The sequence below is a fragment of the Theropithecus gelada genome, chromosome 4, assembly GCF_003255815.1.
Source record: "Theropithecus gelada isolate Dixy chromosome 4, Tgel_1.0, whole genome shotgun sequence".
NCBI classification, from domain to species: Eukaryota; Metazoa; Chordata; class Mammalia; order Primates; family Cercopithecidae; genus Theropithecus; species Theropithecus gelada.
Window position 1 is genome coordinate 72,290,486 of NC_037671.1, and position 24,459 is coordinate 72,314,944.

General features: G+C 47.8%; 3 protein-coding genes across 3 annotated transcripts; 1 reads left to right on the forward strand and 2 right to left on the reverse strand.

Moving 5' to 3' along the window:
• Window positions 1–6,443: 6,443 nt before the first annotated feature.
• Window positions 6,444–7,585, reverse strand: DPPA5 (developmental pluripotency associated 5). The gene is made up of 3 exons (XM_025381315.1): window positions 7,433–7,585; window positions 7,172–7,351; window positions 6,444–6,718 (listed from the first exon to the last, which is right to left on the reverse strand). Exons 1-3 carry the CDS (start codon window positions 7,542–7,544, stop codon window positions 6,660–6,662), a joined length of 351 nt encoding a protein of 116 aa, XP_025237100.1. The 5' UTR covers window positions 7,545–7,585; the 3' UTR covers window positions 6,444–6,659.
• A 9,803-nt stretch (window positions 7,586–17,388) lies between these two features.
• KHDC3L (KH domain containing 3 like, subcortical maternal complex member) lies at window positions 17,389–18,678 on the forward strand. The gene is made up of 3 exons (XM_025384412.1): window positions 17,389–17,602; window positions 17,789–17,968; window positions 18,244–18,678. Exons 1-3 carry the CDS (start codon window positions 17,434–17,436, stop codon window positions 18,513–18,515), a joined length of 621 nt encoding a protein of 206 aa, XP_025240197.1. The 5' UTR covers window positions 17,389–17,433; the 3' UTR covers window positions 18,516–18,678.
• Window positions 18,679–22,647: 3,969 nt separating this feature from the next.
• On the reverse strand, window positions 22,648–23,911 carry OOEP (oocyte expressed protein). Its single transcript, XM_025383052.1, has 3 exons — window positions 23,722–23,911; window positions 23,324–23,503; window positions 22,648–22,959 (listed from the first exon to the last, which is right to left on the reverse strand). The coding sequence occupies exons 1-3, from the start codon at window positions 23,909–23,911 to the stop codon at window positions 22,880–22,882; spliced, it is 450 nt and encodes a 149-aa protein (XP_025238837.1). The 3' UTR covers window positions 22,648–22,879.
• Between the last annotated feature and the right edge of the window lie 548 nt (window positions 23,912–24,459).

Sequence of the window (24,459 nt, forward strand, 5' to 3'; positions counted from 1 at the left end):
GAACAGCAGCTACAAAGGTTTGATTGTAGTTAATTTGGCTGTTTTGTTTTGTTTTACAGTACTGCTCCTTGCAGAACAGGGCTAACTCATGGGCAGTGATCACACGGTCGGCTAATTTGGCATTTTCATGAAGGTAAATCTTATCTATCGCCAATGCAACACTATTTAGACCGTTGAAGCTAGAAGGAAAAGAGAAATCCCATGAAACTAGGACCAGCTTTTGACAATTGAAGTTTGGATAACCTGATCCTTCCCTTTCTGCAGCAGAGATTGCAAAATGGCTACAAGATTTGGTGCAGCAGTCCCTCTCTGGACAAATTCCAACGCTGGAATTCTAGTGCCATACAGATAACTTCTCGAAAAAAAATTTCTGCCTTTGATTAGTTACCATACAATTTAATGTTCCAAATTTCTTTCATGTAAGTAACACTCCAGGCACTTGTTTCATGAAAATATTCTCTGAAATCCTGAAAATGTTCCCGGGCCACATTTTCATTTTTGTTTCCTTCCTAAAACACCACTCCTGAGTATGTAGCAAAACAGACACTCAACAAATATTTATTTTCTTTTTTCTTTTTTTTTGAGAAGGAGTCTAGCTCTGTCGCCCACAGTGGAGTGCAGTGGTGCAATCTCGGTTCACCACAACCTCTGCCTCCTAGGTTCAAGCAATTCTCCTGCCTCAACCTCCCGAGTAGCTGGGACTACAGGCGCCCTCCACCATGCCCAGCTAATTTTTCTATTTTTAGTAGAGACGGGGTTTCACTATGTTGGTTAGGCTGGTCTCGAACTCCTGACCTCGTGATCCGCCCGCCTCAGCCTCCCAAAGTGCTGGAATTACAGGCGTGAGCCACCGCGCCCGGCCTTCAACAAATATTTCAATAACGGCATTCAACGAATATAATCAACAAATGAGTCGTTGGAAACAGTGGAGAGGCAGGGCAGAACCATTAGAGAAGAACCAGGATCCGAACTGATCCTAGGATCCTAGCTGCCGGGGACAGGGAAACAGCTTATCTGAGTGGTGCCGGGTGGTTCCATAGTCACCTTCTGCTCAAAACCCTTGGACGGCTTACCCTTGCTCTCGGCGAGGTCTGCGAGGCCTCGGGGGGGAACCGCCTCGCTTCCATTCCGGCCATGCCCCAGCCCGCTCAATCTTCTGGCCTAGCCACCATCCTCCTCTGTTCCCAGGGCTGCACTTCCCTTCCTCCTCATCTGGCGCACTGCTGCCGGTCACTCAGATCTCACAAGAGGTGACTTCCTTGGGGGACCATCCCTGACCTCCCTGCCCAGGTCTAGTTCCCAACATTTCAGCCTCCCAGCACAGCACCAACGTTCATTTCTCAGATTCTTACATCCACGTGGCTCCTAACCCGACCGGAAGCTCCCGGAGGGCCCGCCTGTCTACAGAGGTGGGAGACTTGCCTCAGACCACCCTGGCAGGCGGCTTCGGTCCCAAGAGACCTAACAGCGCCTGCCTCGGAGTCCACTTGGGAATGAGTTGGGCATAGGTGACCCCGCGGGGCCCTGCGAGAAACATCCACACCCACTCCGATTTCCCCTCTCCCCCTCTATCAGCCCACCCACAGGGTAAAAACTCTCATAGGGCCCGGAAGGGCGCGGTGGCTCACGCCTGTAATCCCAGCGTTTTGGGAGGCCGAGGCGGGAGGATCACCTGAGGTTAGGAGTTGGAGACCATCCTAGCCAACGTGGTGAAACGCCGTCTCTACTCAAAATACAAAAATTAGCCGGGCATGGCGGCGCGCGCCTGTAATCCCAGCTACTGGGAAGGCTGCGGCAAGAGAATCGCTTGAACCCGGTGTTGGAAGTTGCAGTGAGCCGAGATTGCACCACTGCACTCCAGCCTGGCCACAGGGCGAGACTCTGTCTCAAAAAATAAATTAAAAATAAAAACGTTTCATAGGGCCCCCAAAGAAACACGTACACATTTAAGTGTAAATACATAAATACTGGGAGGTGGTGTGATTGGTGGGATCTCGATTTCTTTAAATGGACAATGAGAATGATAATATTTTGAGAATTTGTTTAATAAAAGGAAGAGCCTAGCTTCTAGTCCCGCGGAACTAGAAGCTCTCAATCAGCGTTGGCAATTGTCATTAATATTAGCCACTTTAGGGTCGGATGATTACACTTGATTGGGTGTTCATCGCTTGTTATTTAAAGGTTTTCTTGGACTAAGCACTTGTTTTACCTCCTCTCCAAAACTCTTCAATCCCATTGTCAGACCTTCCTTAGGGCGGACTCCTTTCATCTCCATTACAAGAAAGCTTGTGGTTTCCGGTAATGGTAGCATTTAACCTTGGTGGAAATCTGATCACCAGCTGCAAGCTCACAAAAAGAAAACCGCTCCAAGGCAAATACTGCTTTTCACATTCAGACTTTTACTTCCAAAATTTTACCTATGAATTTTCTTAAAGTATTTTATTGCTGTTACTTTTGGTTTGGGGGGTTGGGGTAGGGGAGCTGAAAATTTTTCAGTCCAGGACATGCATGGAATTTATGGCAGATTCTTAAATTTCCCTCTTTTGATACCATAATTGACACCTATTCACTTAAATTTTTCTGCATTTAGAAACTCTGCCTTTAAGAGGGAACTCTAGGCCAGTCACAGTGTCTCACACCTGTACTCTCAGTGCTTTGGGAAGCCAAGGCAGGTGGATCACTTGAGATATGGAGTTCGAGACCAGCCTGGCCAACATGATGAAACCCCATGTCTACTACAAATACAAAAAAAAAAGCTGGACATGGTGGTGCATGCCTGTGATCCCAGCTACTCAGGAGGCTGAGGCAAGAGAATCACTTGAACCTGGGAGGCGGAGGCTGCAGTAAGCCGAGATCATGCCACTGCACTCCAGCATGGTGACAGAGCAAGATTCCGTATCAAAAAAAAAAAGAAAAAAGAATTCTAGACTTAAAGGATAAGGGCAGTTACTTTTATATGCTTGATTTACACTAGAGAACTGGGGTTTCAAAAGTATCTGGTCTACATTCCCACATAGAATCTTTCGTAGCCAACTGATTCTCTGAAGGGTGCACTAGATGAGGGTCATCTGAGGGTGCTAACAACCATTAGTCCATAAAGCAAATTCAAGCTATCAACATAAAAGACAGGGAAACTTCATCAGATTCAACAAAAAAGGGTGAGGCAATGGGGAAATAGGCAGTCTCTATGAAAATATTTAGCAAAATCATGTTTTTCCCCTTTGGACCAGCAATTCTCCCTCTGGGAATTTACCCTACAGACATACTAGTGGCAGACTTGCAAAACAATGGTATTCAGGCTGGGCGCAGTGGCTCACACCGGTAATTCCAGCACTTTGGGAGGCTAAGGCAGGTGAATCACATGAGGTCAGGAGCTGGAGATCAGTCTGGCCAATATGGTGAAACTCTGTCTCTACTAAAAATACAAAATTAGCAGTGTGTAGTGGCCCACACCTGTGATCCCAGCTACTCAGAAGGCTGAGGCAGGAGAATCACTTGAACCTAGGAGGTAGAGGTTGCAGTGAGCCGAGATTGCGCCATTGCACTGCAGCCTGTGACAAAAGTAAAATTCTGTCTCAAAAAAAAAAAAAAGAAAAAAAAAGTATTCAAGCTATTCCTCTCACCTTTGTAAAAGCAAAAGATTGGGAATAAACTCAAGTCATTTTGTAGAGAATTAAATGGAATAATACCCAGCTGTAAAGGAGGGAAAATAATCTACACGTATAATTCCTTATATTTACATTTATTTTAAAACTCTTGAATGGACATTCAAGAAAATATTGCTTATTTCTGAGAAGTAGGAAATGTATGAATATAAAATGAGGTAAGAGGGAGACTTCCATCACTTTCTTTTTTTTTTTTTGGAGACAGTCTCCTTTCGCCCAGGGTGGAATGCACTGGTGCGATCATAGCTCACTGTAACCCCAAGTTCCTGAACTCAAGCGAACCTCCTGCCTCAGCCTCTTGAGTAGTTAGGCCTACAAGCATGTGCCACTGGGCCCAGATAATTCTTTTTTTTTTTTTTTGAGACGGAGTCTCTCTGTCACCCAGGCTGGAGTGTAGCAGCACGGCCTCAGCTCACTGCAACCTCAGCCTCCCCGGTTCAAGCGATTCTCCTGCCTCAGACTTCCACGTAGCTGGGACTACAAGTGCCCGCCACAATACGTAGCTAATTTTTGTATTTTTAGTAGAGATGGGGTTTCATCATGTTGGCCAGGTTGTCTTGAACTCCTCACCTCATGATCCACCTGCCTTGGCCTCCCAAAGTACTGGGAGTACAGGCGTGAGCCACCGTGCCTGGTTTTCCTTCAAAATCTTGAGCAGGAGCCAGGCTGAGTGGTCTAGGACCTTCCAGGCACAGTTCTCAGGGCTGGGGTGGGAGGAGGGTCAAAATGCCAACAGGGTATATGACTGATCCCTTGGTCTCCACTCCAAATAAACCTCAATAGTATGCCAAACATACCTTTGTCTTCTCAGGGACCCACAAGCGGTATGGCATCTAATGGTCCCAGAAACTGCACCCGGGATTTCCAGGGGGTAGGAAAACAATGCATTTACAAGACCCATGGCCTTCCCTCTTTGAGTCTTCAATGATGAGAACCTTAGAGGATAGGACTGGAAGCTGGAGTCCCTCCTCGCTCAGAACCTGGAATAGATGAGTCTACTCCAGTCCTCCAGTAGAACATGAATAGCCTGTAATTCACAGATTCAAGAAATAATGCCCGGCCGGGCGCGGTGGCTCAAGCCTGTAATCCCAGCACTTTGGGAGGCTGAGACGGGCGGATCACGAGGTCAGGAGATCGAGACCATCCTGGCTAACATGGTGAAACCCCGTCTCTACTAAAAAATACAAAAACCTAGCCGGGCGAGGTGGCTGGCGTCTGTAGTCCCAGCTACTCGGGAGGCTGAGGCAGAAGAATGGCATGAACCCAGGAGGCGGAGCTTGCAGTGAGCTGAGATCTGGCCACTGCACTCCAGTCTGGGTGACAACGCAAGACTCTGTCTCAACAACAACAAAAAAATAATGCCCATTGTGTCAGACATTGTCTTAATACTTCACAGATTTAGGACATAGTCTTATCTCATTTAATCGTCACTGCAACCCAATGAGGTAGATATAATTATCCCCATATTACAGGTGGAGAACTGAAGCACAAAGGCTAACATATGCATGGTTCCCCCCAGCTAATAAGTAGCTGAGCCAAGATTCAAACCCAGGTAGTCTAGCTGCTGTCCGTTTCTTACAACACTATCCTTAACCAGTATGTACTATACCATATTGCCCCTCTTAAGAACAAAAAATCAACATCCCTGCCTTGGAGTTTAAATATTAGGAGTAGAGAGGAGGAAAATGAGCAGCTAACACTATCAGTTGAGTTTATAAATGCCATAAAGAAAAAACAAAGCAGGTTAAGCTTTGTTTTTAAGCTATATTTAAGCTAAGACTGTAGAGGAGAGGATCTCCCTAGAGTATGGACCACCTGGGAGAAGAGAACAAAACCCTTTGAAAATCTGAGATTTCGGCCAGGCACAGTGGCTCACACCTGTAATCCCAGCTACTCAGGAGGCTGAGGCAGGAGAATTGCTTGAAATGGGGTGGGGGAGCCGGGGGCCGGGCCGGGGTCGGGGAGGTTGCAGTGAGCCGAGATCGCTCCATTGTCTGGGAGAGTGAAACTCGTCTCCAAAAAAAAAAAAAAAAAAAAAAAAAAAGAAAAAAGAAAACAAAACAAACACACACACACAAAACTTGCTACACTGACAATGGTCCTGACTTCCCATATTGTTGGAGACATTTGCTTTTCAGCTTATATACAAAATATCAACCTATTATAGGGTTGTTTTCAAGTGAGTCCAGGTCACTTGAGGCAATCATCCCATCTCCCACAGGTTTTTAGTTCAGTGCTGCATCTCAGGACCCTAGCCAAGTGTGCCTTTCGACCCTCCTTTTGTCTTTGGAGGTTTTCAATTAAGGGTTAAGCTCAGGTCCACACCTCAGCTGTGCTTCAGAGATATTTAAAGGTAGTACCTACAATCCATCAACCACACTGAACTATCAACTTATTTAAAACTTTATTCTTATTTTTTTGACTTTTTTAAATTACACTTTAAGTTCTAGGGTACTTGTGCACAACGTGCAGGTTTGTTACATATGTATACTTGTGCCGTGTTGGTGTGCTGCACCCATCAACTCGTCAGCACCCATCAACTCGTCATTTACATCAGGTATAACTCCCAAATGCCATCCCTCCCCCCTCCGCCCTCCCCATAATAGGCCCCGGTGTGTGATGTTCCCCTTCCCGTGTCCAAGTGATCTCATTGTTCAATTTCCACCTATGAGTGAGAACATGCAGTGTTTGGTTTTCTGTTCTTGTGATAGTTTGCTGAGAATGATGGTTTCCAGCTGCATCCATGTCACTACAAAGGACTCATTTTTTTAAATGAGAAAAAATGAAAAAAAAAAACCACTTTTTTTTATTGGCAACCATCAAAGAGATATTCATAACAAGACTCAGAGCTAAGGGCAGAGACCCCTAAACAGATCGTTTTCCTTAACTCTTTAGGCTGGAGCAGATTTTAAACCAAGCTGAAGGAATCACTCCAGCTCTGGCCACAACCTAATCTCTGCATCCTGGCCTTCATTGCATTGGCTGGAAGCTGGTTCACTTCATCCAAGGGCCTAGTTCGAGGGCAGTCATGGCTTCCGCAAGTTTGAGCATCCCTGCACCAGAAACAGCAACAACGGCGTGAGTCTGGGGGAAGATAGTAAGCACCCGGACTGTTCTCCGCCTCTTTCAGGGTTCGTTTCTGGGACTTCTGATCCAGGCTTTCTGGGCCTGAGAGTCAGGCCCAGAACCTGGTAAACCGAACCTACTCGACCCATTCGAACATTCTCCAAGAAACTGAAGGGGGCAAGGAGACGGTTAAGATAGCTCAGATAACCCTGCTCAGTGGGTCCAGCATCGGCCGCCTCTCATTAGTCTCACCCTTGGGTCTCCAAGACCGACGGCCGGCACTCTGGGGCCCCCACTCCCAAAGGGGTCTCGGGAAGGCCCAGACGCCAAGGGCATCCCTGGTGAGCAAGAGAGAGGAGAAAGAGGAGAACGCTGAAGGAGAGGCGTGAAGCGGCCCTCGCGAGCTTGTGTTCCGCGTACCCAGTCCCCGGGCCTCTCACCTCGCTCCTGGCGCTGGCGGTGCCACTCAGCCATGGACTGGAGCATCCACTTGGTCCGGAGCTTGTACAAATAGGAACCGTAAACCACGACCTCGGTGAGGTCTGAAGACTCCAGAGCCTTCAGCTCGAGCATGGCCTTGCTCACTTGCTCGATGTAAGGGATTCGAGATCCGTCAGGGCCTGTTGGGGGAAAGAGGTGAGAGCCCCGGGCCGGCGGAGACTCCCGAGCCGGGGCAGCCCGCCAGTGCTGGGCACACTCACCAAACATGGCTTTCAGCAGCCGCGTCTGGACCTGGAACACCTCTGGATCTTTCAGGTCTTCGGGAACTTTCACCCACGGCGGGATATTTCTACGTGCCGGGAGAGTTCCCATCTTATGACCCTCAGAACCAAAATCACGCTCCAGCGCACGCCAGGCCTTCCCACGCGGGCCGAGCCTCAGGGCTGGTAAAGCCTCGCACCTGGTGGCCCCGCCCCCGGCCCGGCCCCGCCCCCCGGTCCGGGCCAGGACCCTGTGTCCGCGCCCGGCCGCCCTGGCTGCGGTCCAGCGGGTTGCCATCTCCTCCGCTTCCCGCGACTTCGGGAGAGCCTCACCCGGGCCCAGCTGTCTCCAAGTTAACTAGGGTTTCCACCTGCATTGACCTGTATCTTTCGCACCAGAATCCCCTGGGCTTGGGAATGGCTGGGGGCAGGGCGCTGTTGACTCTTCCCCTAGGGAACAACCGGTGGGACCTGAACTTCGGAAAGCGGGCGTTCAGGCTTGATGGTGCGAGGACCACCCAGTAGCTGCCAAATCCAGTTCCTGCCTCACACGTTCCAAAGAAGGGTCCGTATCCCCTCGGCCGTAAGGAGCAGGACCCGCGGCTCCACTTTGCTGGCGACCCGGAGAACGTCCCTGGAACTCTGGAGGAACTCTTGCCATTGAACAAAAGAGAAACCCGAAATTCGGAAATTGATTGTCTTACCTGAAGGGATTAGCGTTCCTCCAAGCCCCTGGCTCTAGAGCCTTTGAACCTACCCGGATTTCAAAGCTCGCCTGGGCCCTGCCTGCGCACTCCGGCCAAAACCGGTCCAGGCTTCTGGCTCGTCTGTAAATAAATTTGGTTTATTCGTTTTTTAAACATAGTGTTTGGAGCGATGCACTGGATTCAGTCGATGAGAGTGTGATTTCACTGTTTTATGGCTTTACAGATAGTGATTAAGCGGGCATTTCCAGTCCTGGTAACACCTAATACCCCCTCAGCTGTACATTATTTACGGTTTCTTAAGGCAGATCTCTTCACACACACACACAAACTATGGGTCTTTTGCAATCACCAGTATAGTTAATTTAGAAAATGATCATCAATAGCTAAAACTATCAGATGAAGACTGTTGAGGAACTAGTTAACCCAAGTTAGCATCACCAATAATGGGACAAATGGACTTCTGGTTCAGTATCTGAAAACAAAAAGAGGACTGTTTTATTAATTTACTAAAGAGACACTAAATGCTGTGTGCATAGTTCAAATAATTCTGAATCAAAGATTGGAGGTGCATTTCAGGACAATGAAGGAAATTGTAATATGCCCTATGTTTCAAAGTAGTATTAGAAACTTCTAAAATTTAGAAACTTCTAGAGTGGGATAAGTGTACTACAATTATGTAAGATAAGGTCATTATTCTCAGGAATAATGCTAAAGTATGTAGAGTGAATTGGGTTTCTTTGTTTTTATTTTTATTATTTTTTAAATTAAATTTAATTTTTTTGAGACAGAGTCTCACTCTGTTGCTCAGGCTGGAGTGCAGTGGCACGATCTCTGCTCACTGCAACCTCCACCTCCCGGGTTCAAGTGGTTCTGCTTCAGCCTCCCCAGTAGCTGGGATTACAGGTGCCAGCTATCATGCCCGGCTAATTTTTGTATTTTTAGTAGAGACAGGGTTTTATTATGTTGACCAGGCTGGTCTTGAACTCGAACTCCTGACCTCAAGTGATCTGCCCACCTTGGCCTCCCAAACTGCTGGGATTACAGGATTACAGGTGTGAGCCACCACAGCTGGCCAAATAATCAACTCTCTCTCTCTCTTCATATATATATATATATATGTATGTATATATGTATATATTATATATAATTCATCGTGCCTAGCTAATTTATTTTATTTTATTTTATTTTATTTTATTTTTGAGATGGAGTTTCGCTCTTGTTGCCCAGGCTGAGTGCAATATATATATATATATTCTCAGCTCACTGCAACCTCCGCCTCGCGGGTTCAAGCAATTCTACTGCCTCAGCTTCCTGAGTAGCTGGGATTACAGGCACCCATCACCACATCGGTTAATTTTTGTATTTTTAGTAGAGATGGAGTTGCATCATGTTGGCCAGGCTGGTCTCAAACTCCTGACCTCCTGATCCTCCTGCCTCAGCCTCCCAAAGTGCTGGGATTACAAGTGTGAGTCACCATGCCCAGCCATAATAAACTTTCCATTTCCCATCTCCCATTCCACTTGCTGCCCAAGCTCCATTTTTCCTGTCACCCAGACTTTTATGAAAAGCAACCCTCACTTCTACTTCTGTATACCTTACTTATTCCTAAACATGTTATTCCATGGTACCTTCCTTTGCATTTCAAGAAAAGTCACTCTGGACCTGCACTGTCCAATACAAAAGTCACTAGTCACATGAGGACTGGAAATGTGTCTAGTCTGATTTGAGATGTGCTGTAAGTGTAAGCTACTTGTAAGATTTTGATGACATTAATATCAAAAATTTAGATATTCTTATTGATAATTTTAGACTGATTATATGTTAAAATTACAATATTTTGTTTTTTCCTTTTTTTATTTTTCATTTTTTCAGTTAAAACAGGGTCTTGTTGGCTGGATGGGGTGGCTCATGCCTGTAATCCCAGCACTTTGAGAGGCCAAGGCTGGTGGATCGTCTGACCTCAGGGGTTGAAGACTAGCCTGGGCAACATGGTGAAACCCAGTATCTACAAAAAAGACAAAAATTAGCCAGGTGTGGGGGTGCATGCTTGTAGCCCTAGCTACTGGGGAAACTGAGGCACAAGGAATTGGTTGAGCCCAGGAGGTGGAGGTTGCAGTGAGACAAGATTACGCTATTGCACTATAGCCTGGGTGACAGAGTAAGATCCTGTCTCAAAAAAAAAAAAAAAAAAAAGAGAGACAGGGTCACGCTATGTTGTCCAGGCTGGTCTCAAACTCCTGCACTCAAGGGATCCACCCACCTCAGCTTCCCAAAGTGCTGGGATTACAGGCACAAGCGACTGCGCCCAGCCAAAATGATAATATTTTGGATCTATTTAGGTAAATAAGATATAATATTCAAATTCATTTCACACGTTTCTTTCTACTGAGGCTATGAGAAAGTTAGTATTATTTGTCTCTCATTCTATTTCAGTAGGACAGTGTTGCTCTAGATGGTTTCCTACAACTTTCTAAGTGTCTAATCCAAAACTCTTTTTTTTTTTTTTTTTTTTTTTTTTTTGAGACGGAGTCTCGCTCTGTCGCCCAGGCTGGAGTGCAGTGGCGCGATCTCGGCTCACTGCAAGCTCCGCCTCCCGGGTTCACGCCATTCTCCTGCCTCAGCCTCCCGAGTAGCTGGGACTACAGGCACCCACAACCGCGCCCGGCTAATTTTTTGTATTTTTAGTAGAGACGGGGTTTCACCGTGGTCTCGATCTCCTGACCTTGTGATCCGCCCGCCTCGGCCTCCCAAAGTGCTGGGATTACAGGCGTGAGCCACCGCGCCCGGCCAAAACTCTTTTATATATACATAATTCATCATGCCTAGCTAATTTATTTTATTTTATTTTTTGAGATAGAGTTTTGCTCTTGTTGCCCAGGCTGGAGTGCAATGGCCTGATCTCAGCTTACTGCAACCTCTGCCTCCCGGGTTCAAGTGATTCTCCTGCCTGAGTAGCTGGGATTACAGGCATTCATCACCACGCCCGGCTAATTTTGTATTTTTAATAGAGACAGGGTTTCTCCGTGTTGGTCAGGCTGGTTTCGAACTCCCAACCTCAGGTGATCCGCCCACCTCGGCCTCCCAAAGTGCTGGGATTACAGGCGTGAACCACCGTACCCGGCCCCACCTCCTAGGTTTAAGTGATCCTCCCACCTCAGCCCCCAGTAGCTGGGACTACAGGCACAAAACACGGCGCCCAGTTAATTTTTGTGGGTTTTTTGTTTGTTTGTTTCTGTTTCTGTTTTGTTTTATTTTGTTTTTGTAGAGACACTTTTTCATCTTCATGTTCTCGAGGCTTCTACACTTCCCAAAATAAACACATTGGCTTCTTGTCTCCCCTTTGGCTCCTCCGCTTATTTTGGATTTTGTTTTTTGTTTGTTTATTTTGAGATGGAGTCTCATTCTGTCGCCCAGGTTGGAGTGCACTGGCACCATCTCGGCTCACTGCAGCCTCCTCCCAGGTTCAAGCGATTCTCCTGCCTCAATCTCCCGAGTAACTGAGATTGCAGGCGCGCGCCACCAGGACCGGCTAATTTTTTTGTATTTTTAGTAGAGACGAGCTTCCACCATGTTGCCCAGGCTGGTCTCGAACTCCTGAGCACAGGCAATCTGTCCGCCTCAGCCTTCCAAAGTGCTAGGATTACAGGCGTGAGCCACCGCGCCCGGCCTCTCTTCACTTTGTACACCTCAGTACTATGAGATTTTTAAAACTGTGATTACTTTTGTTCGTTTACTTTGCATTCAGGCAAGGACTCCAGGATCCTGATCCGTAAGAGCCGGAGGGTGGGGAGGCCGGCATAGCCAACAGCGCTAGGGGTCCTGGCGGGGGGTCTGAACTAGGCGTGAGGTCTGGAGGCCCCTCGGCTCCTGTGTCCTTCTGCTCTTAGGCGCTCTTAGGCGGCCCAGCCGGCCACCGGGCCTGGAGTGCAGGGCTTATGGGAGGGACTCTGTACAGCGAGGGGGCGCTTCCACCCCACCCAGCGCAGCCCGGGTGCAGCCCGAGGTCCCAGCTGGGGAGGGGTCAGGGGCCCTTGGCTGACTGGGTCCTGTCACGGCCCCTTCCAGCTCCACAGACAGCGGCTTTTTCTTTCTTAGGAAATCTGCAGAGTACAGAGAGTCCTTCCAGGGCAAGAGCTTAGTCTATATTGGAAGAGCCTAGTAACGAGAAGAACTCTTGCCAAGGAAAATGAGATTGAGAAATGCTGCATGTGGGAAACTTGAGCCTGTCCTTGCATTTATCCCATGTGATCCTGGATAAAACCCACTCTCCCTCCTCCACAGCATGTTGAATGTGTCCTCTTCCTCTCCAGTTGGGTTCCACTTGGTCCTTAGGAATGCCTGCCTTGCCCTCTGTCTACTTCGATCTGAGCTCGATTTCTGTTGTTTAAAATGGCGGTTTCTCCAATACACCTCAACATCTTGCAAACGGGGATTTTTGCTAGGATACTGAAGGCCAGAATTTCAGTGCAGGTTTGAACCAACAGTTGGAAAGTTAAACTTTGAAGACTTGAGTTATTTCAACAAATTATTTGGAGAAAAAGTTTTATTTATTTATTTATTTTTGAGACAATGTCTCACTCTGTTGTCCAGGTTGAGTACAGTGTGGTGATCTCAGCTCACTGCGGCTTTGGCCTCCCTGGTTCAAGCGATCCTCCCACCTCAGTCTTCCAAGTAGCTGAGACCACAGGCACGCACCACCATGCATGACTAATTTTTTAGTTTTTATAGAGATGGGGCTTTCCCTAAGTTGCCCAGGTTGGTCTAGAACTCCTAGCCTCAAGCAATCCTCCAGCCTCGGCCTCCCAAAGTGCTGGGATTACAGGTGTGAGCCACCACACCCGGCCCTGGAGAAAATTTTTATAACCAAATGTTAAAGGTCACTTCTGCTGTAGGTCTGGGTTGCAGCAAGTGTCCTAGAGGACATCTGGCCATTGCATGGGCTCTGCTTGCCACCCATCCCTACTTGCATTTCTCAATAATGATTTTTTAGAAAGGAGGAACACTTACAAGCATATGCATTGGTTTTACCCAAAATTAATGTCAATGTTTATCACATTATAATGTTAGCAACAAGGCTGGTGAGTATATAGGTTGGTTCGACCTCAATGGGATGCCATTTGGCAATACTTTATCAATTGGAAATTTACAGATCCTTTGACTCAGCAATTCTACATTTGAAATTTAATGCTATAGTTATACTCCCCCTTGTAAGAAATGACGTGTAGGGTACTGATTCCAATAGCAGTACCAGCACAAGTAAAGATAGCATACAAGGTAAATATTCCTGAAGATCGGGAAAAAACACATATTAAAGAAATAAGGCTGGTTTCTGTGGCTCATGCCTGTAATCCCAACACTTTGGGAGGCTGAGGTTGGAGAATCGCTTGAGCCCAGGAGTTCGAGACCAGCCTGGGCATACAGTGGCCATGTTGCAGGCACTGAGACATGGTGAAGCCCGTCTCTATTAAAAATACAAAATTAGCTGGGCGTGGTGGCAGGTGCCTTTAATCCCAGCTACTCGGGAGGCTGAGGCACGAGAATCACTTGAACCCAGGAGGTAGAGGTTGCAGTGAGCCGAGATCGCACCACTGTACTCCAGCCTGTCGATGGAGCAAGACTCCATCTCAAAAAAAAAAAAAAGACTAGCCTGTCCTAAAAAAAAATTAAAATGAATTAGTTGTGGTGGCACGTGTCGGTGATCTTAGCTACTTAGGAAGCTGAGGTGGGAGGATCACTTGAGCCCAGAAGTTGGAGGCTGCCGTGAACTATGATGGGTTACTGCATTCTAGCCTGGGTGACGGAGTGAGACGCTGTCTCATAAAAAATAAATAAATAAATAAATCCATTATTAATATCTAGAAAAACAAAACTTTGTCAAGGAAAGAAATCATAGTAAAGTATATACAGCTATGAATAGTTTACAAAGTCCTAATAGTGCAAACATTGAATATTGATCTAACAAAATCATATCTCTGTTTTTTTTTTTATGTTTTTTTTTTTTTTGAGACGGAGTCTGGCTCTGTAGCCCAGGCTAGAGTGCAGTGGCCGGATCTCAGCTCACTGCAAGCTCCGCCTCCCGGGTTCACGCCATTCTCCGGCCTCAGCCTCCCGAGTAGCTGGGGCTACAGGTGCCCGCCACCTCGCCCGGCTAGTTTTTTGTATTTCTTAGTAGAGACGGGGTTTCACCGTGTTAGCCAGGATGGTCTCGATCTCCTGACCTCGTGATCCACCCGTCTCGGCCTCCCAAAGTACTGGGATTACAGGCTTGAGCCACCGCGCCCGGCCCAAAATCATATCTCTGTTTTAAGAGGATCTAGGTCTGATGCATGTAGTTAAGTCCCAGCTTACTTGGGTTGGAAGAGGGTGAAAGACAGTGGTAGATATATAAATCCTAGCCTCCCAAAGTGCTAGTATTACAGGCGTGAACCACCATGCCCCGTCGTGGTTTTTTTTGGTTTTTTTTTGTTTGTTTTGTTTTTGTTTTTGTTTTGGGGGGGGTTGTTTTTTGAGAGGGAGTCTCGCCCTGTCGCCCAGGATGGAGTGCAATGGTACGATATTGGCTCACCGCAACCTCCGCCTCCCGGGTTCAAGCGATTCTCCTGCCTCAGCCTCCCGAGTAGCCGGAATTACAGGCCCCTGCCATCACGCCTGGCTAATTTTTGTATTTTTAGTAGAGATGAGGTTTCACCATTTTGGCCAGGCTAGTCTTGAACTCCTGGCCTCAGGTGATGTGCCCACCTTGGCCTCCCAAATTGCTGAGATTACATGCGTGAACCACTACGCCTGGCCTGTTTTTTGACGTTTTAATAAAAGCCATTGTGACTGGTGTATGATGGTATATCGGTGTGATTTTAATTTGCATTCCTCTTCTGATTAGTGATACTGAGCATTTTTCTTTTTCTTTTTTTTTTTTTTGAGACGGAGTCTTGCTCTGTCACCCAGGCTGGAGTGCAGTGGCCGGATCTCAGCTCACTGCAAGCTCCTCCTCTCGGGTTCACGCCATTCTCCTGCCTCAGCCTCCCGAGTAGCTGGGACTACAGGCACCCGCCACTTCGCCCGGCTAGTTTTTTGTATTTTTTTAGTAGAGACGGGGTTTCACCGTGTTAGCCAGGATGGTCTCGATCTCCTGACCTCATGATCCGCCCGTCTCGGCCTCCCAAAGTGCTGGGATTACAGGCTTGAGCCACCGCGCCCGGCCTGATACTGAGCATTTTTCATGTGTTTGTTGGCTGCCTGTATTTCTTCTTTGGAGAAACATCTCTTCATGTTCCTTGTCCAGTTTCGTTTGTTTGTTTCTTTGTTTTGTGGAGACAAGAGTCTCGCTCTATCCCGCAGACTGGAATACAGGCTCATTGCAACCTCTGCCTCCCACGTTCAAGCGATTCTCATGCCTCAGCTTTCCGAGTAGCTGGGATTACAGGTGCCCGTCAGCATGCCCGGCTAATTTTTGTATTTTTAGTAGAGACAGGATTTCGCCATGTTGGCCGGGCTGCTCTAGAACTGCTGGCATGAGCCACCGCATCCGGCTTTGCCCAGTTTTTAATGGGGTTGTTTTTTCTTGTTGTTTTGCAAAGTACTTTAATTGTCTCAATTAGCAAGTAAGAATTTCCCAACTACTAAATCATTCCTATATATTAAATATATTCGGCCGGCTGGGCGCGGCCTGAATATATACATTTGGTCTATTAATGTGGCAAACCTGAAGTTCTCTTTAGTGTTTCAATACTGAATAAAAATAAATTATAAATTATTATTTATCTTATAGCAACACATTTAAAAGTTATTATTTTCACACTTTTTTTTTTTTTAAATAGAGGTGGAGTTTCACCGTGTTAGCCAGGATGGTCTCCATCTCCTGACCTCATGATCCACCCGCCTCAGCCTCCCAAGGTGCTAGGATTACAGGCGTGAGCCGCCGCACCTGGCTCAGTTATTATTATTTTTAGAGACAGGGTCTCACTCTGTCACCCCACGGGGAGTGCAGAGGCACCATCACTGCTTACTGTAGCCTCAGCCTCTCTGGGATCAGGTGATTGTCCCACCTCAGCCTTCCGAGTAGCTGGGACTACAGGGGTGTGCAACTTCTCCCAGCTAATTTTTGTATTTTTTTTTTTTTTGTAGCGATAGGGTTTTATCATTTTGCCCAGGCCAGAAGGATTGCTTGAGACCAGCTTGGGCAACATAATGAACCCTTGTCAGAAAGGGAAGGGGAAAAGAAAGGAAAGGAAAAGGGAAAGGAGAAAGGAAAGGAAGAGGGAAAGGAAAAGGGAAAGGAAGGATGAGACAAATATAATTGTGTTATTTAGAGAACAGAGGCATCACTGGGCATGGTGTCAGAGGCTTGTAGTCCCTGCTACTGGGGCAGCTGAAGAGGGAGGATCTCTTGAGCCCAGGAGTTGGAGGCTGCAGTGAGCTATAATCACACCACTGCCCTCTAGCCTGGGTGACAGAGATCCTGTCTCAAATTTAAAAAATTAAAAATAAAAAAGAACAGAGATGTCAAAAATTTTCAAGGAATCTCCTCTGGTGTCCAAACCACGAGAACCATCTGTGGTTAGGTGTGTTCATTGCTGCATTAATTAAAAGCGCGTTATAGTCCCACCACTGGGGAGGCTAAAGAGGGAGGATTTTTTTCAGCCCTGGAGTTCGAAGCCAACCTGGGCAACATAGCCGGACCCCATAACTTTTTTTCTATCCCCCCCCTTTTTTTTTTACTATGCAAATCTCACTACACAGACCCTATAGCAAAACAAAACAAAACAAAAAGGCGGGCGCTTATTCTGCTCTGTACTCAGCTGTCTCAGGCAAGTGACAGAATAATCTGAAAACCTGGTGCCAGAGGGAGAAAACGTAGTGGCCAGGGATCAGAAGCGAGTGAGGGATCTATGAAGTATTCATTCTGCAAGTATCAGTTCCTTCCTCTGGGAGAGATACTGGGCTTGTCCACGCCTTCCTGAGTCCATGGTTAAGACTCCCGCTGGGCACCAGCGGATTCCTGGTGCCCAGAGCCCGGTTCCTCCCACCGGGTGCGCTGGGGAAAGGGCTGCTCCTGACAGAAGGGACACTGAGAGCAACGCAGGAACCGGTGCACTTGCGCTGCCTCGGAAAAAGCCGGGGCTCCTGGAGGCGGAGGCGAGGCCTGGGACCCAATGAGAAGGCCGCGGTTGGAGAGGAGGGGCTGGCCAAAAGCCCTTTAAATAAGGCCCAGGCGGAACCGCAGTTCTAGTCGCCTAGCTCCAGCTTGGCCTTTGGGTTTGCTGTGGTGGTCTTGTCTCCTGCAGGACTGGGCGCCGCATGGACACTCCCAGGCGGTTTCCGACGCTCGTGCAACTGATGCAGCCAAAAGCAATGCCAGTCGAGGTGCTTGGTCACCTTCCTAAGCGGTTCTCCTGGTTCCACTCTGAGTTCCTGAAGAATCCGAAGGTAGTTCGCCTTGAGGTTTGGCTGGTGGAAAAGATCTTCGGTGAGTGGAGCAAGGAGGGGCAGCCCCTATGCGGCTTCTTTCTGCCGCCCACACCCACATCCCACTGCGTTCCAGGGCAAGCCTCCCCAGTAGCCAATGCCCTCTGGCTGTCTCCTCCTTCCACTTTCCCCTCCCAACACCCCCGGGAGCCACCCAACACTCACAGCCTCTCTGCTACCCGCGCAGGCAGGGACCGAGAACGCATCCCGCACGTCCAGGGTATGTCCCAAATCTTGATTCATGTGAATCGATTGGACCCTAACGGCGAGGCTGAGATCTTGGTATTTGGGAGGCCTTCTTACCAGGAGGACACAATCAAGATGATCATGAACTTGGCTGACTATCACCGACAGCTCCAGGCGAAAGGTACGGGGCTGGTAATGGGGCTACCTGGAGCAAACCCTGGCTCCGTAGGAGTGATCCTGGGGTTTCCTGGCTGCTGGGGCTGCAGTCTCGCCCTCCCAGTCTGCCCCCGGTTAGTGGGTGGGAGAGAGGGCGGTTGCCATGGATCCAGAAGGCCAAAGTGAACCCGCGTTCTGGGATTCCTGGCTCCTACTCCCGCAGGCCGCTTGGGTGACTGTCCTTTTTTGGAGAGGATATAGGGACACAGCTGTGGCCTCCGCACACTGCTCTTCTTCCAGGCTCAGGAAAGGCCCTCGCCCAGGATGTCGCCACTAAGAAGGCCGAGACCCAGCTGTCTTCAACAGAAGTCCGGGAGGCCGGGACCCAGCGTTCGGTGGAGGTCCGGGAGGTCGGGACACAGGGTTCTCCGGTGGAGGTGCGGGAGACCGGGACCCAGCAGTCTCTCGAGGCTGCCAACCAGTCGGGGACCCAGCGATCCCTCGAAGCTGCCAGCAAGGCAGTGACCCAGCGGTTTCGCGAGGATGCCCGGGCCCCAGTTACCAGATTATGAAGGCATCTCGGGCCCTGGAGCCAGAGCCAGTCAGGGGTTAAAGTGAAAGCCCGTACTTCGCCCAGAAGCTGCGGTTGGGGGGAGGATGATGTGGATTTTTTGTTTTACCCCTTCTGTTGAATGGTTGCAAACACAAACTTGAGTTCTAATAAAGAATTGCAAACTGGAAGCCGCCCCCTACTTCAGCCCCCGAAGCTGGGGTAAGGGTGGATGATGTGGATTGTTTTTGGTTTTTTTTTTTTTTTTTTTTACCCCTTCTGTTGAATGGCTGCAAACACAAACCTGAGTTCTAATAAATAATTGCAAAGTGGAAGTCCCCCTCTACTTTAGTCCAGGAAGCCGGGGTGGTGGGGGAGGTTGACGTGGATTGTTTTTGTTTTACACCTTCTGTTGAGTGGTTGTCAACACAAACTTGAGTTCTAATAAACAATTGCATTTCCCTGACGTCTGTATTTTGGAAGGTAGAGGGGAGGGAAAGGCGTATCCCTCCAACAGCCCAGTTCTGCCCTGCGCCGCTCTCTACCTCCAGACAGGTAGGGCTTCTGGCTCCTAGCCGCCCGGGTCGCAATCTTCCCTGGCTGTGGTCCGCTGTGCCCCTTGTACTCTTAACCGCGCGCATCTGGCTTTAACAGGTGAGAAGCCTCTCTGGCCCACTAGGAAACCTCTCCAAGCCCGCTGTGGTTCTACTCAAGGTGACTTGGGATGAGAAAACCGGGTCGCTTGGGGACCAGCTGGATTTGGAAGGCCCTGGGTGTATGGCGACGCTGCCACAGAACACCTTCCCCGCTGAGGAAAATTACCTCGAGGAAGGGGGAAACGAAGAGAGCGGAGCTGCACTCTCCGGCTGCACTGTTGCCGTCTTCAGGTCTTGCTTGGGTCACCCACCTTCCAGGAAGGTCTTGGACACCAGCAAGATACAGGCACCGGCTACTCTTTCCTCAGTTACTACGGCAGCGAGGAGCCTGAGCAGGGAACACTTTGGCTTCCCTCGGGTCACAGCTCTGGTCAGGGCACTGGGATGCAGGTCCCTGAGCCTGCGAATTAATCTAGAAGAATGCAAGCCAACAGCTGGGTGCTAGGATTAAACAATAGCATGCAGTAATTCTGTAATTAGGATTTAATTAGGAATTTTTTTTTTTTAACCAAGAATCACTGATAATTTTCATTTTATTTTGGAGATGGAGTCTCGCTCTGTCCCTCAGGCTGGAGTGCAGTGGCCCCATCTCGCCTCAACACAACCTCTGCCTCCCGGTTTCAAACAATTCTCCTGCCTCAGCCTCCCCAGTTGCTGGGACTACAGGCCCGCGCCACCACGCCCAGCTAATTTTTGCGTTTTTGGTACAGAAGGGGCTTCATGTTGGCCAGACTGGTCTGACCTCAGGTTATCCGCCCGCCGCCTGGGCCTCCCAAAGTGCTGGGATTACAGGTGTGAGCCACCACGCCCAGCCAATCACTAGTAATTTTTAAAAGTTCAAAGCTAACTTTAAATATCAGGGGAATGTCTATCACAAACTTTTTGTCACCACTAATTATCACTCGAGTTTAAAATAATCATGTACCTTACAATAAGGGAATTACCACATAAAGCTGAATTTACAAAAACTTATTAGCAACTTTTAACCGGTAATCATTTTATTAAAATAGTTGACTAATTTTAGAAGAACTTTAGAACATTTTAAATTCAAAATCAACACAAAATCAGTTTCAAATGAGGATACATCACAGAACTAAAACTCAAATGTGTATGTTGTTTTTCTCTGTGTAATACCCACCTTACCAGAATGTTGGATTCTCTCCTTTACAATTGTCCTTGACCAAATTCAGTGTTAACCAATCTATGTTCATGTGTAACTTTTCTACTTTTTCTGCTGTCTACCTTCTATTTTAATTAAGTAGCTTTGTAGACTGTTTTAACATTTAAGAGGGCAAGTCTACTTTTTTTTTTTTGAGACAGAGTCTCGCTCTGTCACCTAGGCTGAAATGCAATGGCATTCCACTGCAATCTTCACCTCCGGGGTCTAAGCAATTTTACTGCCTCAGCCTCCCAAGCAGCTGGAATTACAGGCGCCCACCACCACGCCTGGCTGATTTTTGTATTTTTAGTAGAGACGGGGTTTCACCATGTTGGCCAGGCTGGTCTTGAACTCCTGACCTCAGGTGATCCACCTGCCTCAGCCTCCCAAAGTGCTGGGAATACAGGCCTGAGCCACCGTGTCCAGCCCTCACAACCTTTTCAACTCATCCAAAACATCTATGAACATCTTTCCTGGAACTGACACTTTAAGTTTCACCTATTCATATGGCTGCTTCTTTCTCTAAACACCGAATAAATGGAAACTCTATATCATGCTGGAATTATAGATGTCATCAAGCCAAGCCAGCTGCTTGGCGTGGAGGAACAGGAGAGGTTGCCACACTGGAGGCTGAGGCAGGAGAATTGCTTGAACCTGGAAGATGGAGGTTGCAGTGAGCCGAGATTGTGTCACTGCACTCCAGCCTGGGCGACAATGTGAGACTCCATCTCAAAAAGTAAAATAAAATAAAATAAAAATAAATAAATAAAAATAAAAATCCCACCAGGGCCAGGTGCAGTGGCTCATGCCTCTAATCTCAGCACTTTCGGAGGCCCAGGTGGGAGAATCACCTGAGGTCAGGAGTTTGAGACTACCCTTGCCAACATGGTGAAACCCTGTCTCTACTAAAAATACAAAAATTAGCTAGGTGTGGTGGCACTTGCCAGTAATCCCAGCTACTTGGGAGGCTGAGCCAGAAGAATTGCTTAAATCAGGGAGGCAGAGGTTGTAGTGAGCTGAGATCACACCACTGCACTCCAGCCTGGAAGACAGAGTGACTCCATCTCTAAATAAATAAATAAATAAATAAACAAACATACATTAAAAATCACACCAGGAAAAACTTGAAAGAATTAATCAAATTTCTATGGGAGAAAATTAGGAGCTCTTAAACTTAAAAGGGTGCGGATATGGGAGAACACATAGGAAACAGTAATTGATTTAACTACATAAAATAAAAATCTTTCACATGCAAAAAAAAAAAAGTAAGAGGGTGGAAAATGCTGGTAATAACAGACCATTGTTACAAAAGCTTATAGAGATAAATAAAAATCCTTATCTTCACCAGTTGAAAGAAGTCAAGAAAGGAATGAATAAAGAAAAATGTAAAACTGAAACAAAGAAAACATTCAACATCACCTCTAATCAAAAATGTACAATTAAAGAGACGAGTTTAAAACGCTTGCAAAAGGCTAGAACACTTTATTGCCAAGGAATGCATAAATTCCATGAGTCTCAAACCAATCCTAATTGCGCTTGAAGCCACAGGGCTTTTGACACCTTTCACCCCAAAAATTCTACTTCCAGAAAGTGGGGCAGCAAGGATAAGAGCTGTTTTGCAGAGATTGGTAATCTCAGTACAACACGTAATGGAAAAACAATCTTGCCCATGCCGGACACCTGTGCAGCCTCGCCTTGCAGAAAAAGGGAGACAGCCGGCTCCAAGGCAGGGCGCCATCCACAAGCCAAGGTGCCAGGGATCCCTTTTCTTCCGTGGTGAATCGCAAAGCTACCATTAATGAATGCTGACCGCCCAGGCCTGCTTGTTGGAATGTCATCCTGTGCCAGACGGACATCCTACTCCAGGAAAACGCACAGCTGGTGCTCTTTGGAGGGTCAATTACCAGCTGCAAAGTGAGAGCCTCAGATAAGCTGCTTTGGTAGTACCTGTGAGCTCATCAGAAATGCAAATTACAAGCCCCACCCCAACAGTACTGAATCAGAATTCTCTGGAGAATGAGCCTAAGAAATTGTGTTTTAACAAGCTCCCAAGGTGATTTTTTACAAGCTTTAAAGTTTGAGAGCCAATTATGTAAAAACAAAACAGACCACCATTTGTGAGGTTATCTGCCCCTGCATATCTGCCCCCTGTGGGTGAGGGCCTCATTCTGACCATAAAATCATAGAAGGATTAGGAGTTTCAAAATGATGGGAATTCAGGAAGAAAAAAACAAAACAAAAAAACAAAACAAAAACAAAAAAAAAACCCCCAAAAACCTACAAAACTACAACCTGCCAGCCTTCTGCCCACCCTTCATATCAAAACATAAGAGTCAATCTTTTATAAATTTGCTTTATTATAAGTGTGTGAAGATCTTAATGCCATTGGCAAAATAGCCATTTCTTTATTAGAATAGTTCAAGCTCACTCTTGCAACAAAATAAACCACATTCCATCAAGACACAGGAAAAAGGAATGCAGGAATTTAGGAATGCTATACTTGCTTCTCTTCAACTTTAGCAGAAAAAGTTGGAAAGTTCTTAAGATGTTCCCGACAGTAACTATGTTGTCTTAAGCAACAGGATCCTGGGGAGAGTGGGGGTCTGATGCATGGGCCTTCAAGTTCTTCTCAAGGTGTTTCATCTTCTCAGCTGGAAGAGAAGCAGTTGATGCTAACCATGGACAGGGAAAACGGTTCGCTGTTTCGAACTACTCCGTGATTGGGAGTTGGGGAGGAGAGAAAGACCTGCGGTGGAGGCTCCGAACCTGGGATCTGCGATAGCGTCGTAACCCAGCTGAGGCTGACTTGGGCAGTGATGAGCCTGAATGTATCAGATCTCCGCTGACTTTCCCAAGGTCCTACCCCGGGATCCCCTCCCAACAAACTTCGTGCAGCCCCTGGGGTCTGGAAACCAAGAAATTCTGAGAAGGTTAAGGGAGGATGGAAGGAAACCGAGCAAGGCCAATACAGTCACTCGTGGCTTCCTCCACATGCAGGTTCTCAAAGACCCTCACCTCGGGCACGATGTTCTCGGTGAAACGATGCCAGGCACAGGAGCATGCTCTTCACCCGATTCTGTACACTGGGCCGTCCAAAAACGGTGATTTCGACTAGGTTCCCAGAGTCCACTATGTCCACTGTCATCAGGGCCTGGCTCGTCCACTCCATTTCTGGAATCATGGCTCGGTCCGGGCCTAAACAAGTAAGGAAAGACTCTGAGGGGCCGCACGGTGGCAAGTTACAAGCTGAATTTTAAGGGAACGTTGGCCAGGGAAGGGAAGAGCTGGAAGGTGGGCAATCACTGCAACACTTTTGGCTTGCGAATCTGGGAAAGAAGCTGTAGAGAGCTGCTCTGCCGAGTTTCTCTCAGACTGGAGGTGGACAGCCCACTAGCACACCTGGGGTCGCTCACCAAAGAGCTCGTCTGCCAGCCATGCCTCCAGGTAGAACACCAAAGGGTCTCTCAGTTCCTGCACCGGAAACCACCAAGGCCGGATGCGAATCTGCGGCGGCGGAAGTGGTAACATACACAGCTGCTCCAGGGAGTCGGCCGGGGTCTGTTTGCCCCGCTGGGACTCAGCAGCACCAGCGTCATCGACCATACTGGGACCAGCAGCCGCGGAGCGCGCTCGAGGTGGCTTTCGCGGGACCTCCTCCAGACCCAGGCGCGAAGCTCGGACTCTCTTTTACCATATTCCACCCGCTCCGCCCCTTCCGGCGGCGCCTAGCACCGCGTCGGGGTGAGCCGGTGCAATCGACGCCCGGGCCTAGCGGCACATCGGGCACTTCCTGTGCTGCCTCAGTCGCCGGGATTGCCTCTTTGACTTTGAACTAGTATTCATTTGGCCTCCTGTTGGGTCTCCAACGCTCTCCTTCGTCATCTTTGCTTCGTAGGATATACTTAGCCTGAAAGACCTCTGCCCACCTTATAGCTGATTAACACTGTGAGTTTGAATTGACGACTCTGCTGACTGGGAATCGCCTTTGCTGGCTAGGTTAAGGTTTCATCGTTACCTCCCAGAGATAGGTAGATTGGACCCAGGGCAGGCTTGCTGAATGTGTCGGTTTTCTCTCTTCTGCCCCATGCTGTTATCTTCTGACTCTCCGGATGGTTACCATTTTTAAATCATTCAAGCAAGTGTATCATGTT

Bases quoted from the DNA above. Each gene is read 5' to 3' on its own strand.
- DPPA5 (XM_025381315.1), bottom strand. From the start codon at position 7,544: ATGGGAACTCTCCCGGCACGTAGAAATATCCCGCCGTGGGTGAAAGTT. The intron at 7,352-7,432 runs GTGAGTGTGCCC...TTCCCCCAACAG, and splicing joins GCTGCTGAAAGCCATGTTTG to GCCCTGACGGATCTCGAATC. The intron at 6,719-7,171 runs GTGAGAGGCCCG...TTTCTGGTGCAG, and splicing joins CCGCCAGCGCCAGGAGCGAG to GGATGCTCAAACTTGCGGAA.
- KHDC3L (XM_025384412.1), top strand. From the start codon at position 17,434: ATGGACACTCCCAGGCGGTTTCCGACGCTCGTGCAACTGATGCAGCCA. The intron at 17,603-17,788 runs GTGAGTGGAGCA...CTACCCGCGCAG, and splicing joins GCTGGTGGAAAAGATCTTCG to GCAGGGACCGAGAACGCATC. The intron at 17,969-18,243 runs GTACGGGGCTGG...CTCTTCTTCCAG, and splicing joins CCGACAGCTCCAGGCGAAAG to GCTCAGGAAAGGCCCTCGCC.
- OOEP (XM_025383052.1), bottom strand. From the start codon at position 23,911: ATGGTCGATGACGCTGGTGCTGCTGAGTCCCAGCGGGGCAAACAGACC. The intron at 23,504-23,721 runs GTGAGCGACCCC...TTACTTGTTTAG, and splicing joins GCTGGCAGACGAGCTCTTTG to GCCCGGACCGAGCCATGATT. The intron at 22,960-23,323 runs GTGAGGGTCTTT...CTTCTCTTCCAG, and splicing joins CCGAGAACATCGTGCCCGAG to CTGAGAAGATGAAACACCTT.